We start from the raw sequence: 12,518 nt of genomic DNA, 5'->3' as shown, positions 1-12,518 counted from the left end.
TTTAAGACCAACAGAAATATGAATTATTATCGGATGTGTACCCTTTGTTTCTAAGATCCAGGGTTTTTTTTTTTTTTTTGTTTAGTGTCTAGGAGCAACTCCACATATCCCTGAAAGGAACAAACATCTCCATCACTCAGATTCATGCCTTTCCCAGCACAGGCTTTAGGCTACAGTTGTTTTTTAATTTTTTTCCTTTTAAATTTTATGGTGTTTGTTTTTAATAGACTGCTTCTGTTTCATTTGAGGGGGTTTTATTATCTTATACAGCCCAGTGCTTGCAGAGTGAAGCATCTAGTGATGAGATCTGTTTTCATTTTCTTAAACTCATATTAATGTTGGCCTCCTCTTCTTAAGACTCTCCCATTCATCAAATCTTATGTGCTTTCATTACAAATAACGCTGCTGTTTAGGGGGTGTCATCAATAGCTAAGCTGAAAAACCAAACCCACAAATCCCCATTACTGTTATTTACTGTGACACTTTGATGGCAAAAATCTAAAACTTCTACAAGTAATTTTGTTGACGCTAAATCTCTTCTTTCATGATTTTCCCTGTCTTGAGTGAACTCGGGCTGCATAAAATGTACTAGTTTTATTCTGATACAAATGAGGGGAAACCTCTTCTTTTTTTTTTTTCTTAATGTCCTGGTTTTGTAATGCCACTGATGCCATAGGGCTCAGCAGGACTGTGGGATGCCATTCTTTCTGACCTTAGAATTTAGTGATGGTTATGAACCTGCGCCTAGTGCTGAAATGAGAACAGTAGGTCTCTCTTCTTCTCCACTGTGATGCATGACCTCAGGCTGACCTGGCCCTTCCTCTTGGCTCTGTGTTTTGGCCCATTTAGTAGAGGATTCATATTGTCTCACAGATACATTTAGGCATCTCAAACCTTCCCTGGCTGCTAAAGGTATATTTTAGCACATTCCATGCTTTGCAGTATCTTGGAGGAGAACTAAGGCTTGAATGTAAGAGATGAATACAATTCCATTTAATTCAACAAGGTTTTATTAAGTACCGACTGAGGGGAGAGGCAGCTTGGCAGTGCCTGGAAGGTTGACTGACTTGGATGGAGTTACACACACAAGACTCTGACCATACACAAGAAAGCTACCTTCTCCCAGGGCCTCAAGCTCTGAGACTATGAGTTGAGTTTGTCGATCTACATTGGTGAAGGGAGTTTCCACACTTGGAATTACCCCCAGTGATCTGAACCCCTCAAAACAAAAAAAGCAAGGCAAGCATGCTAAGTCCTAGGAATAAGGGTAAAAAGGGAAATATTTCCTGCTCTCAAGAAACAATCTGCTTGGGGGATACAACATGTACACGAATATGCAAATACAAAGTAATTTTGGGGCATGGGTGGGGGTGTGGATCAGGAAAGGCCTGTGTAGCAATTGGTACCTGAGGTATACTTAGAAAAAGCTTGGGATTCTAAGAAATGGTGGTGAGGAAGACATCCCCGTCAATGGGGATGTCCAGTTCAAAGGGATGGAAATGCAAATTAGAGTGCCATGTGTGAGAATTAAAAAGGCCATTTTGCCTGGATTAGGGAATGCAGAAAGGGAATGAATGTATAATGAGGCTGGGAAGGTAGGTTGGGCCCAGGCTGTGAAGTCCTTTAAAAGCCCAAGTAATTTATTTTTTATCTTAGAGGCAAGAGAGCACCCCCTCCTCTCCCCAGTTATTGAGTGTGGCAATGACATGGTCAAATCTGTGCTTAAGAAGAATGACTTTGCAGCTTTGTGGAGGATGGCATGGAGCTGGAGAGATTTGAGGCAGGGAGACCAAGTAATAGCCTGTGGTGACGATCCGGTTGGCGGGGGGGGGGGTGATCTAAGGTTCTGTGTGGGTGAAGAGAGTGAAGGAAGAGGAGGATGAGAGAGGGAGAGGGAGACAGAGAGAGACAAAACTGAATGAAAAGGTGGAATGAAGGACAATGAGCATAAATACCATTGTGGTTATGAACCTGGGAGACTGGAAGAATGGTGGTGCCTTCTCTGGAAACAAAGAGGTTTGGAAAAAGGAGTTGGGTTTGGGGTAAAAGCTAATGAATTGTGCTTTTGACATGTTGAATTGGGTAAAATTTAGGAAATTTAAGAATTGGGGAAATTTAGGCCAGTCATTTTGGAACTTAGAGGGCATAATGTGGAATGCTGGGCAGTAGAGATGGACAAGCAGCTTGAACCCACTCTGTGAAGGGCTATAAATGGCAAACAATGGCAGCAAGGGGGAGCCACTGTGACTCTTTGAGCCTGGTGAGTGGTGTGGTTAGATGTTTCGGGGAACATTATTTTGACTTATAGCAATCTAAGGAAATGAGGTACAATGTGTTGCCTTCTTCTTTGAGAATCATCTGCCTAATTATTTTTATGACCACTGTAATTTACAATTTGCCATGTGGAATCTGCTACAGTGGGTTGTCTTACGGCTACCATGTTTTTGCTAGGATTGGGTGGGCATGGCAGCCATTTTTCGTTCACACGTGTGGAGTCTGACTAGACCTGAGAAAGATCTCAAGATTTTTTTCCCAGTGGCTATCCTAGTTGCAGGGGAGAGCGGGGGAAAAACACACATGTAGCTAACTAATATCCAAGTGTTTTGTTTTTCCCACAGGACCATTTATCAGCGTGGTGCTGTCGAAGTTGGAGAACATGCTGGAGAACTCCTTGCATGTTAATTTGCTGCTTATCGGGATCATTACTCAGCTGGCCAGCTACCCCCAGCCCCTCCTCCGCTCTTTCTTGCTTAACACCAACATGGTCTTTCAGCCCAGTGTTCGTTCCTTGTATCAGGTATGTCTGCCTGCTGCTTGCCATTTGTACCTGCTGCCTGCTCTGACAACTAATTTGTGAGAGAGTCCCCTCCCCTCCCCCACGCATCCATTTTTATTTCCCTTCATCCATATGAATTTGTCTTTGTTCCTTGTTCTCATTCCTTTGCTTTCCTGCCCTGATTAGACTGGTCTCAGAGACTAAACCCCTACATGAATTTCAGAGCTTCATTTGGTTTCATGTTCTGGAGGTTGTGCTATCAAGAAAACCCAGACATTTTAAAATGAACCCAATGGACCCTTGTACATGTATGACGTTGAAAAGTGAGAGTGGAGATCATTGCGGAACATCAGAACACCATAATTCATTAAAAGGGTCATCACCCTGCCTCACCGACCCATCCACCCAGCTAACAAACCAATATTCCTAAAGCGTTCCCCTTAGATTGAAGTCCTTTGAGAGAAGGGACTGTCTGTCTTCCTTCATAATTGTATACCTAGTGTTTAGCAACGTGTTTAGTATACAGTAGGAGCTTAATAAATGTTTATTGACTATTTCCCAAAGCACAGATTCCCCCCATGTCACCACTGACACAGACATCTTTCAGTGATTCCCTGTTGCCTCCAGGATAAAATATAAATTCCTTAGCCTGAGATTTAAAGTCTCCCACAAGTGGGCACCCCGCATCATCCTAGGCCTTGGTTCTTGGTTCTCCTTCAAGAATTCTCTGATCTTGTCCTCCTGGCCTATTCTTTGGGAAATACATTCCATCTCCAGCTTCCCTGACTTTGCAAAAATGGCTTCTCCTCCTGTCTAGAATATGACATGTGATAAGGGCCTGGCGATGAGGGCCCTAGCTTCCTTCAAGATACAGCTCAGGCCCTACCTCCTTGAGGAGGCTGTTCTGGTCCCCCACCCCATCGCTGGCACTCTCCTTCTTAAAATCACTTCATCTTGCTTTCTGTATACTTCGAATTTATTTGTGGATGAGTGTATCCTCCCCAGTAGAATGTAAGCTGCTTGAGAACAGTCTCATTTTTGCTATTATCCCTCTAGTGCCTTGCACACATAGTAGGCCCTGAATATTTATTGAATTGAATTAATGCGACTAACATACATGTTTCCTCAAAGTAAAGGAATTTAATGAAATGATACCATAAGAAAAGAAGCAATTAAACATTCACCCTGCTCAAACCTGGGATGTGCTCTTGGGCAGATAACTCACACCTCTGTGGGAAGAGTGGACAAACAGGAAATGTGTGGAGGGGCACTGCCCTGGGGAACGCGTGTGGCTAGCAAACATAAGTTTATCGTATCCTTTGTGCATGGCTCTGGCACAGGAAAAAAGATGAATAAAGAGGTGAAAAAGTTCTCAAGGAGCATAGAATCTAATTTATTAAGGAGTCAAGCACGTTCATGAAGATAATCCAAAACAGAATGTCCGGATGACCTTGAACAAATCTCAGAACAACTCTCTGGGCTTGAGTCACTTTTATCTTAAAATGAGGGGGTTGGACAGCCTGACCCTGGAGGTCGCTTCATGCTGGAGATGCTTTGATACCAAGTTTTAAGAGAGTTACAAAGGAGGCTGTGTGGGAACAGTAGGGAGTCAGGGAAGGGCTTCATGAAGGAGGTACCATTGATTACTCTTTCTCTCATTGTTGGGGCAGGTTCTTGCATCTGTGAAGAACAAAATTGAGCAGTTTGCCTCCCTAGAGAGAGATTTCCCAGGCCTTCTCATACAGGCCCAGCAGTACCTGCTTTTCCGAGTGGATATGTCCGCTATGACCAACGAGGAAATAACCAAAGGTAATCCGTCATCATATCCTCGAGGGTGTCCAGCGGAAACGCTGCCTTTCACCCCCTTCTCCTCTCTCAGTTCTTCCATCCCCTTGGTTTAGGGACCTTTGCCAGGTAGATGCTGAGCAGAAAAGAGGCGCTCACTCTGGTGATGGCGTGTCAGCCCTCACAGAAGGAGGAGGGCCGGTCTTTGTTTTATGTCTCTGGTGCGGACCTGCCATGACAGCGCCGCAGCCTGTGCCCACCCTGAGAAGGCCCCATTGGGGCATTTATTTTGCTTACTCAGAGTGGCGCACAAAGGAAGCTGATGTACGACTTGCCGTCAGGCTGACGGTAAATAAAGCCAAGCGTGTGGGCCATGAGGAGAGATTATGTGTGTGTGCTGACCCATTTGTTGTCGACTAGCCTGACACAAAGGGGAATGTGAACTCTCTTTATTGTGTGTGTGGTGTTTTTTTGGGGGGGTGTTGCCAGCCAAAAATAAATGTGCTTTAAGGTGCTAGGAGGTGAAATACATGAGGTCGGACTAGCAAAGTGTAATTTATGCTTGTCCTTAAACTCTTGCTGGGGCCACTTTTTTTTTTTTAAACAATTGGAAAGGAAGCAATGAGACCAGTTCAACGCAACAAGCATTTATTAAGTGTTTAGTGTTTATAGAGGGCACCCTGTTAAGCGCTGGGGAAAATTTAGTCTAGATAAGGCATGATTTCTTCCTCCATAGAGCTTATAGTCTGGTGGGGAACGGGGGTCTGGGGGGATGGAGAGGAAAAGAAGCAGATTCAAAGGGTGCTTTGGTTTGTAGCTTTCTGTGTTATTTATCAAAACTATAAGAAAGCCAGAGGAAGAAGCTGTTGGTGACAAGGAGCATCAGGGAAGGCTTCCTGAGGAGATGACGTTTAGTTAGGCATTAAAAGATAGCTAAGAATTAGGTAGATGGAAAGGGGCGAGGCTTAGAATACTTTAGCCATAGGGAGCAGTGAGATCCAAGACACAGAAGCAAGAAAGCACAGAATGTTTGGATGCCAGACCGTTTGACTGGAGCGTAGGATTCAATCTGGAAGGCCAGGCAAGCCAGGAGGCATCGGATTTTGGAGGCCTTTGAGTGCCAAAGACGCACGATGTTTACTCAGTGAGTGATAGGGAGCACTGAAGATGTTTGAGGAGATCCATACACAGGGAAGGTCAAGTCTGGCAGTGCTATGGATACAAAGGATGGGATGGAGCAGGGAGAAGGTGAAGGCTGGAAGCCCTTTGAGAAGGCTGTGCTACAATCCAGGTGCTAACATGAGCCTGTCCTGGGATGGTATCAGTAACAATATGAACATGAGAGACATAGTGGGAGTAGAATTGACCAGGACTTGGTAGCCGACTGTGAGAACTGAGGGAAAGGGAAGCATTGGTCCTCAAGGGGTGGCAATGAAGGGGCAATGCTATGGTGGATGTTAATCCTGCTGCTTCAATCCATCATTGGTGTAACAGTGACTGCTCTTTTCTTCCAATGCCTGTATCGGATAGTCATGGCAATCACTGGTCTTCTGAGTAAATGTGTGATATTAATGATGCATTTGACTTGGGGAGATCCCAAACCTCACTAGCCCTTAGTCTCAACAAATAAACCAGTCCGTTTTGGAGGAGGTGTGAAATTGAGGACAAGGGTTAGGGGTAAGGTCTCTCTCACAGTTTTCAATACTAGGCTAAAGGAACGTGACTAGACCTCATGTGTTCCTTCTTCTCTCCCAGCCTGGGAATTCTGACCCAGCATAGACAAGTATTAGCTTAACTTAGAAAGCTAACAGATAAGACTTCACTTTGTCATCTTGAAGGTTCCATCTAGCTCCTGTGATCCTACTGGTTAATAAGTTACGATATATCGTATTCTGCATAGCATAAAATCATAAGTCTCCAGAAAGAGAGATCCTTCAGGGGATCCCAATATTTAGCCCGAGAAACTCTGCTCCAGTAGGGATGTCAGCAGAAGGTCTAACACACCCAAATGCTGCATTTCCAGTCAAGGCATTTTTTTCTTTTGCATCTCTATTAGAATGTCCTCAATTTCTCTGACCCAATCCACTCCTTCCCGAGTAATTCCAGCCCTCAATCATTTGTGGTCATTATTTATGCCCTCTTTTGTCCCCACCTAGACAAGCTGTGCCTATTATTTTCCCCCATCACTCTATATAAATCAATATTTCCAAGTTCTTAATTATCTTGGCTGCTTAAAAAAAGCAGTCTCATTTTTCATTTTTTAGCAATTTTTTGGTCAGAGGAACCCTGGCTACACTGCCAATGCTACTTGGATTTACGGTACCTTCTGCATCTTTTTGCTACGCTTTTTAACCATTGAAAATGTTTTCCTTTCATTGCCTAAATCTCTCTTTATTATTATTTACTGAGCTCATCACAGTTCATGAAACAGGGCTAAGCAGAGATACACAAGTACTGGAAAGCTAGTCTGTGTCACCCACAGGAAAATGGAAGGTATTTTGTTCACTTAGGGAGGAATCCAAGTTCCTAGATGGTGTGGCCATGCTGTCCTCTGCAATATCTCAGTACACTCAGTGGTTAAGTGGGACCACTCTCTGAGGGGAGGTCAAAGGAGTGAAACCACTTCTCCAGGGTGACGCAAAGAGCTAATTTGGACCCAGACCAGGAATGAAGACATCCCTGCATTCTAATCCCAGACCATGAATAAATGTACTGTTGTAGTTGGTGCTGAGGTATGTGCTCACCTCTCCCACATGGCTGAAGCTCTGTGTCATAGGCATAAGCGATGCCTTTTTTTGCTTGCTTCTGCTAGGGCACAGCGAAGGGCACCATAGCTCAGTTTGCAGAGGCCAAGAGAGATGAAATCAGCATCATCCTTCTAGCATGGGTCAGTGCTCCAGATCAAACCCAAATCTAATGCTAGTCGGACTGCTAGGTGGCACTGTGGATAGAACACCAGCCCTGAAATGAGGAGGATGTGAGTTTAAATCCAGCCTTGGACACTTACTAGCTGGGTGACCCTGGGCAAGTTACTTAACCCTGTTTGCCTCAGTTCCTTATTTATAAAATGACCTGTAGAAGGAAACGGCAAACTACTCCAGTGTCTTTGCCAAGAAAGTGCCAAATGGGGTCACAAAGAGTCGGACAGGATTGAAACAATACAACAACAAAACCAATCCATTGTGTTAAGCATTTGTTAAGTATATCTGTGCTAAGCCCTGAGAATACAAGGACAAAATGAAATACAGATCTTGCCCTCAAGGAGCTTACGTTCTCCTGAGGGGATAAAACATAGAAACAGAGGAGGAGATATGAAATTATTTTAGGAGGAGAGGACAAGTATTAAAGAACCCTGAATCTGGAGTCAAATGATCTGGGTTCAAAGCCATTATCATCTTAAGCAAGACACTTAGCCTTTTGGGTCCTCAGTTTCTTCATCTGTAATATGAGGTGGTCAGACCAGTTGCTCTCTGAGGTTCCTTCTCCCTTTAGATCAATAATCCTGCGTTGCTTTGAACAAAGTCATTCAGGAAAAGCTTCCCATAGGAGAGAGGCGCCGCACGAGCTGAGCCTTGAAGGAGGCTGGCCTTGCTGCACCCCATCCCCGCTGCACCCCATCCCCACTCCACAGTCGGGAGGAACTTCATCTCTCCAATGAAATAACTGTCCTGTGGCTCATCTATCCAAGCACAGTGCACGAATAGGCAGTGTAACCATTCCCTGGGGCAGGAGAACTCTGGCAAGGCTTGGTCACTCAGGATCCTCATTTGTAAGGGAGAGAGAGAGGGGAAGTTTCGCAGCACCTGTGCCCCTTCTCCATGCTCTCATCCCTTTGCTATCCCTGTGACTTCTCTCTGGGGCTCAGTTTTCCCAGCTGTTAAATGAAGGAGTTGGATTAGGAACTCCCAAAGTTCCAATGCTAAAATTCTATCACCAACAACTCTAGTTGGCTGAATATTCCATGGGATAATAAGTAATGCCTAGTCGTGTGTTTAGTCATAACTCTGTAGGTAACTCGTATTTTAGTTTGCTTAGCTGGATTAAAAAAACAAAACAAAAACAAGATGGTGGCGGGTAGGAGGAAGGGATTGGCCAGTAATACCTGCCTGAGCTATCACAGCTTCACTGAGTCCTGAGCTTAAACAAGACAGATCTTAGACATCATCTAATGCAATCCCCTTATTACAGCTTGGAGGGTGGCAGATTTAGAGATGGGAGGGACCATGGAGATAATATAGGTCGATTTCTCAAGTTTACAAATGACTAAACTTGGGAGGCCCAGACAAGTGAAGTTACTTGCCCAAGCTCACATGTATTTCCAGTAGCACAGCTGGGTCCCCTATCTCTAAATCTAATGATATTTCCATAGCACTGTATACTTTTATTTCAGAATAATTATGAAAATAGCAGAAGGGGTGAACAAACTCCCATATTAAGTAAGTTCTGGGAGTTTTCATTAAATGTTTTTGGAAGTATTTGGGCAGGGAAATGAAGTGATCTAAGTGAAATAATCTTAGAAACTAATGGTTTTTAAGATATTATGGCCTTTTAAAAATTAGAGGATGGCTTAGAGAATCCTTGACCAAATAAGAAATCATAAATGAAAATGAACATTTTTGACTACAAAGTTTTTGCAAAAACAAAATCAGCACAGCTAGGATGTAAATTCAGTAGGGGAAAAAAATCTTTGAGAAGAAGCGTAGTACACTGGAGAGAGTGGTAGATTTTGACCCAGACGACCTGGGTTCAAATCTTTGTGATTTTGGAAAAATAACTTGAACTTCTCTAGGACTCCGTTTCTTCATCTGTAAAGTGAAGGGTTTGGAATAGATGGTCTCCAAAGTCCCTTCCATGGGCAACTAGGTGGCACAGTGGGCCTGGAATCAGGAATCTTCCTGAGTTCAAATCTGATCTCAGACACTTACTAGCTGCGTGACCCTGGGTAAGTCACTTAACTATGTTTGCCTCAGTTTCCTCATCTGTAAAATGAGCTGGAGAAGGAAATGGCAAACCACTCCAGTATCTTTGCCAAGAAAACCCTGAATGGGTCCACAAAGAGTCAGACACAACTGAAACAACTCAACAGCAGCGACAACAAAAGTCCTTTCTAGCTCCAGATCTATGATTCTTTTACCTTTGATAAAAGTCTAATGTCCAAGATATGTAGGGAAAGGACACAATGATATATGACCAAGCGCTGTTCCCCAAGAGATAAGTGGCCAAAGGATATGAACAGTTTTCGAAAGGAGAATGATAATGTGACATCTGGCCCTGGAAACCCACTTAGGTTCTCAGGCTGCAGTTATCCAGACTTGAGCTTGAAAGATTAGTGAGAAAGCTCATTTTTTTTTTTTAAGCCAGGGCTGCCAAAGAAGGGGGTGGGGACGGTGCCTGGGTGGAGTGATGGAGCAGTTCTGGCTGCAGGTTTCTGAGTCACACCCCTCATAAAGGGCCCCACAGATGCTCAGGAAAAGCCCGGCAGGCAGGAAGGTGGGGTATAAATAAATGTCACTGTGCCAAGAGCTACTTTTCCTGAAATGTTTCACTGTGTCTAAAAATGACAAGGGAGGGCTTTCAAGCAGAATGCCAGAAAGATTTTTGGAGCTTGTTTAGGGGAGTCTTACTCATGGGGAAAAATAAGAGTGGGGAGCGGGGTGGGGACCCTGGCTTCTACCAGTTACCCCACTCCTTAATTGTAAGGGGCTTTGATATATACCAACAAGAGTTCCAGTTCCTTGAACTTCTCGTTTAGAACCACCCCTTTTCACAGTGAAAAGCCCCTGAGCCCAGCCTTGTAAAGGGGGGGGGGACCCACAGATCTGCCCAGAGAGTGGTGGGATGCATTTGTTGGAAAGTTAGAAACTGTCCAGCGTTCAACACTCAAAAGGGAGGTCTTATCTCTGATGTAATGAGGGGCGTAGGGTGCTATGGAGTTGGGAAGACCCACGTTCGAGTCCTCACCTCAGATATGTAGTTCCAAATAAATCATGTGTCTGTCTCACAGGGTGGTTGTGAAAAATCTAAAGATTTTCCATCTTAATGACGATCCACCTTAAAGTGCTGTCTGTCAATCGTTATCATTAGTGAAAATTTCCAATAATAAGGGGAGGGGAAGAGAATAAACATTTTTGTCAGACCTACTGTGTGCCTGGCACTGAGCTAAGTGCTTTACGAGTATTATCTCATTTAAGTCTCACAACAACCCTGGGTGGTAAGAGCTGATATTATCCCCATTTTACCATTGAGGGAACTAAGAGGTTAAGTGACTTGTCCAGGGTCACAAGGCAGGATTGCACTTAGGTCTCCCTGACTCCAGGCCCAGTGCTCTCTCCACTGTGGTACCCAGTTGTCTACAATGGCTTCCCTTAAAAAACAGTAGCAGACTGGTCTGCCATACTAGATTAGCCAGTCTCTGTCTCAAGCACACTTCACTCCCTGTGGACACAAGGTTACAAGCAGTGGTGGGATTCAAATGAATTAACAACCACTGCACTGCCCCTGCTGCAGAGTTGGCAGGTGCAGGTTCCTCCTCCCCCATTCAGGAGCCCAACGTAAAATTAGGTATGAATCCTACCACTGGTTACAAGTCAGGCCCATCCTTAATGGATTACGGATCCAGGAAAATCACATAATCTCTTCCAACCTATTCTTTTTAAAAAAAAAATAACAACCCCCCCCAATTATATGTAAAAACCATTTTTAACATTCTTTTAAAAAAATTTTGAGCTCCAAATTCCCCCCTTCCCTCTCCCTGAGACTGTAAGCATATATAGGTTATACATGTCTTCCAACCTATTCTTGCCCATACCCTTCTCTGCCTTACATTAAAAAAAAATCACTAAACTTGGTTATAAGAGGAAAAGAGATCCCAAAAGGTGAGTCTGATCCTCATATAGGGGGAAAAGGCCCATCGGAGCTGGGAGGGGCATTTAATCCTGTCCCTCTTTTATAGATGAAGAAATATTCGTTGAAGAATTTCAAATGAAATACTCTATGTAAAGTACTTTGCAAACTCTAAAATGCTATATAAATACTAGCTATTTTAATTGACCCCCAAACCCTCTGATACTCAATATAGTGCTCTTTCCACCTGACTCAGGCCTCTTTGACTAGGTGGGGAATCCACGGCCACATGTGGCCCTCAAGTCTGGCCATTTGGCTGAATCCAAACTTCACAGAACCAATTGGGATTTAACCTATGTGGCATCTGAGGCCCAGTGGGGAAAAGGAGATTGTCTTTGGTCATATAAGTAGTTGGGGCCAAAGTCTGAACATCCCATGAACCCCATTTTTCTGACTCCTAGGCCAGCGTTCTTTCCATAACACATATAAAACAATTTAGAAATTTAAAAATATTATTTGAAATGTCATCTATTTTTATGTGCTGCTGTCCATGATGACACCTCTGTGTACATGCACCTGCCATATTAATATTTTCACAAGCTCTACACACCTTCTACACCCTTCCCTTTTGCCTCTAGCAAAAAAAAACACACACCCAGCTCCCCATAGGAGGTAGGAGGGGAGCCAAGAAGAGTCTCCTTTAGAAAGCCTGGAATTGGACTGAACAGTTAGTTCTGTTCCACTCCTGCCTCAGGGAAGGGAGGGTCATGGGAAGCAGATGCACTGGGGCTTGTTGTCTGTAACCTTCCCTCCTTCTCTTCTTGGCCCAGCCAGGGAAGGACAGGACCATAGAGCTGGAAGGGAGCCAAGTCCTTTCTGTGGGTTAGCTGGCGCCTCCAGTCTGGGGCTGAACACAAATCCCTCCCCAGCATCCCTAAAGAATGGTCCAGTAGATTTTGCTTCAAAGCCTACAATGAGAAGGAACCTGTTACCTCCCAAGATGGCCCACTCCTCTCATGCGTTGTGCTAAGCATTAGGAATCGTTGCCAAGTCTAAATCTGCCACTTGGGTTCTGCTCCTTGCTCCTCATTCTGCCCCTAGGGACAAACTGAAT

General features: G+C 44.1%; 1 protein-coding gene across 1 annotated transcript in view; it reads left to right on the top strand.

Moving 5' to 3' along the window:
• FAM160A1 (family with sequence similarity 160 member A1) overlaps positions 1-12,518 on the top strand; it is a 290,079-nt gene that overhangs the window by 269,760 nt on the left and 7,801 nt on the right. Inside the window, exons 11-12 of the mRNA XM_036762250.1 lie at positions 2,619-2,797; positions 4,447-4,585. Of these exons, the coding sequence (XP_036618145.1) occupies positions 2,619-2,797; positions 4,447-4,585 (318 nt within the window). The remainder of the gene's footprint in view (positions 1-2,618; positions 2,798-4,446; positions 4,586-12,518) is intronic.

Source organism: Trichosurus vulpecula, chromosome 6, assembly GCF_011100635.1.
Source record: "Trichosurus vulpecula isolate mTriVul1 chromosome 6, mTriVul1.pri, whole genome shotgun sequence".
In the NCBI taxonomy this organism is placed as follows: domain Eukaryota; kingdom Metazoa; phylum Chordata; class Mammalia; order Diprotodontia; family Phalangeridae; genus Trichosurus; species Trichosurus vulpecula.
This window is presented reverse-complemented; position numbering and strand designations above follow the sequence as displayed.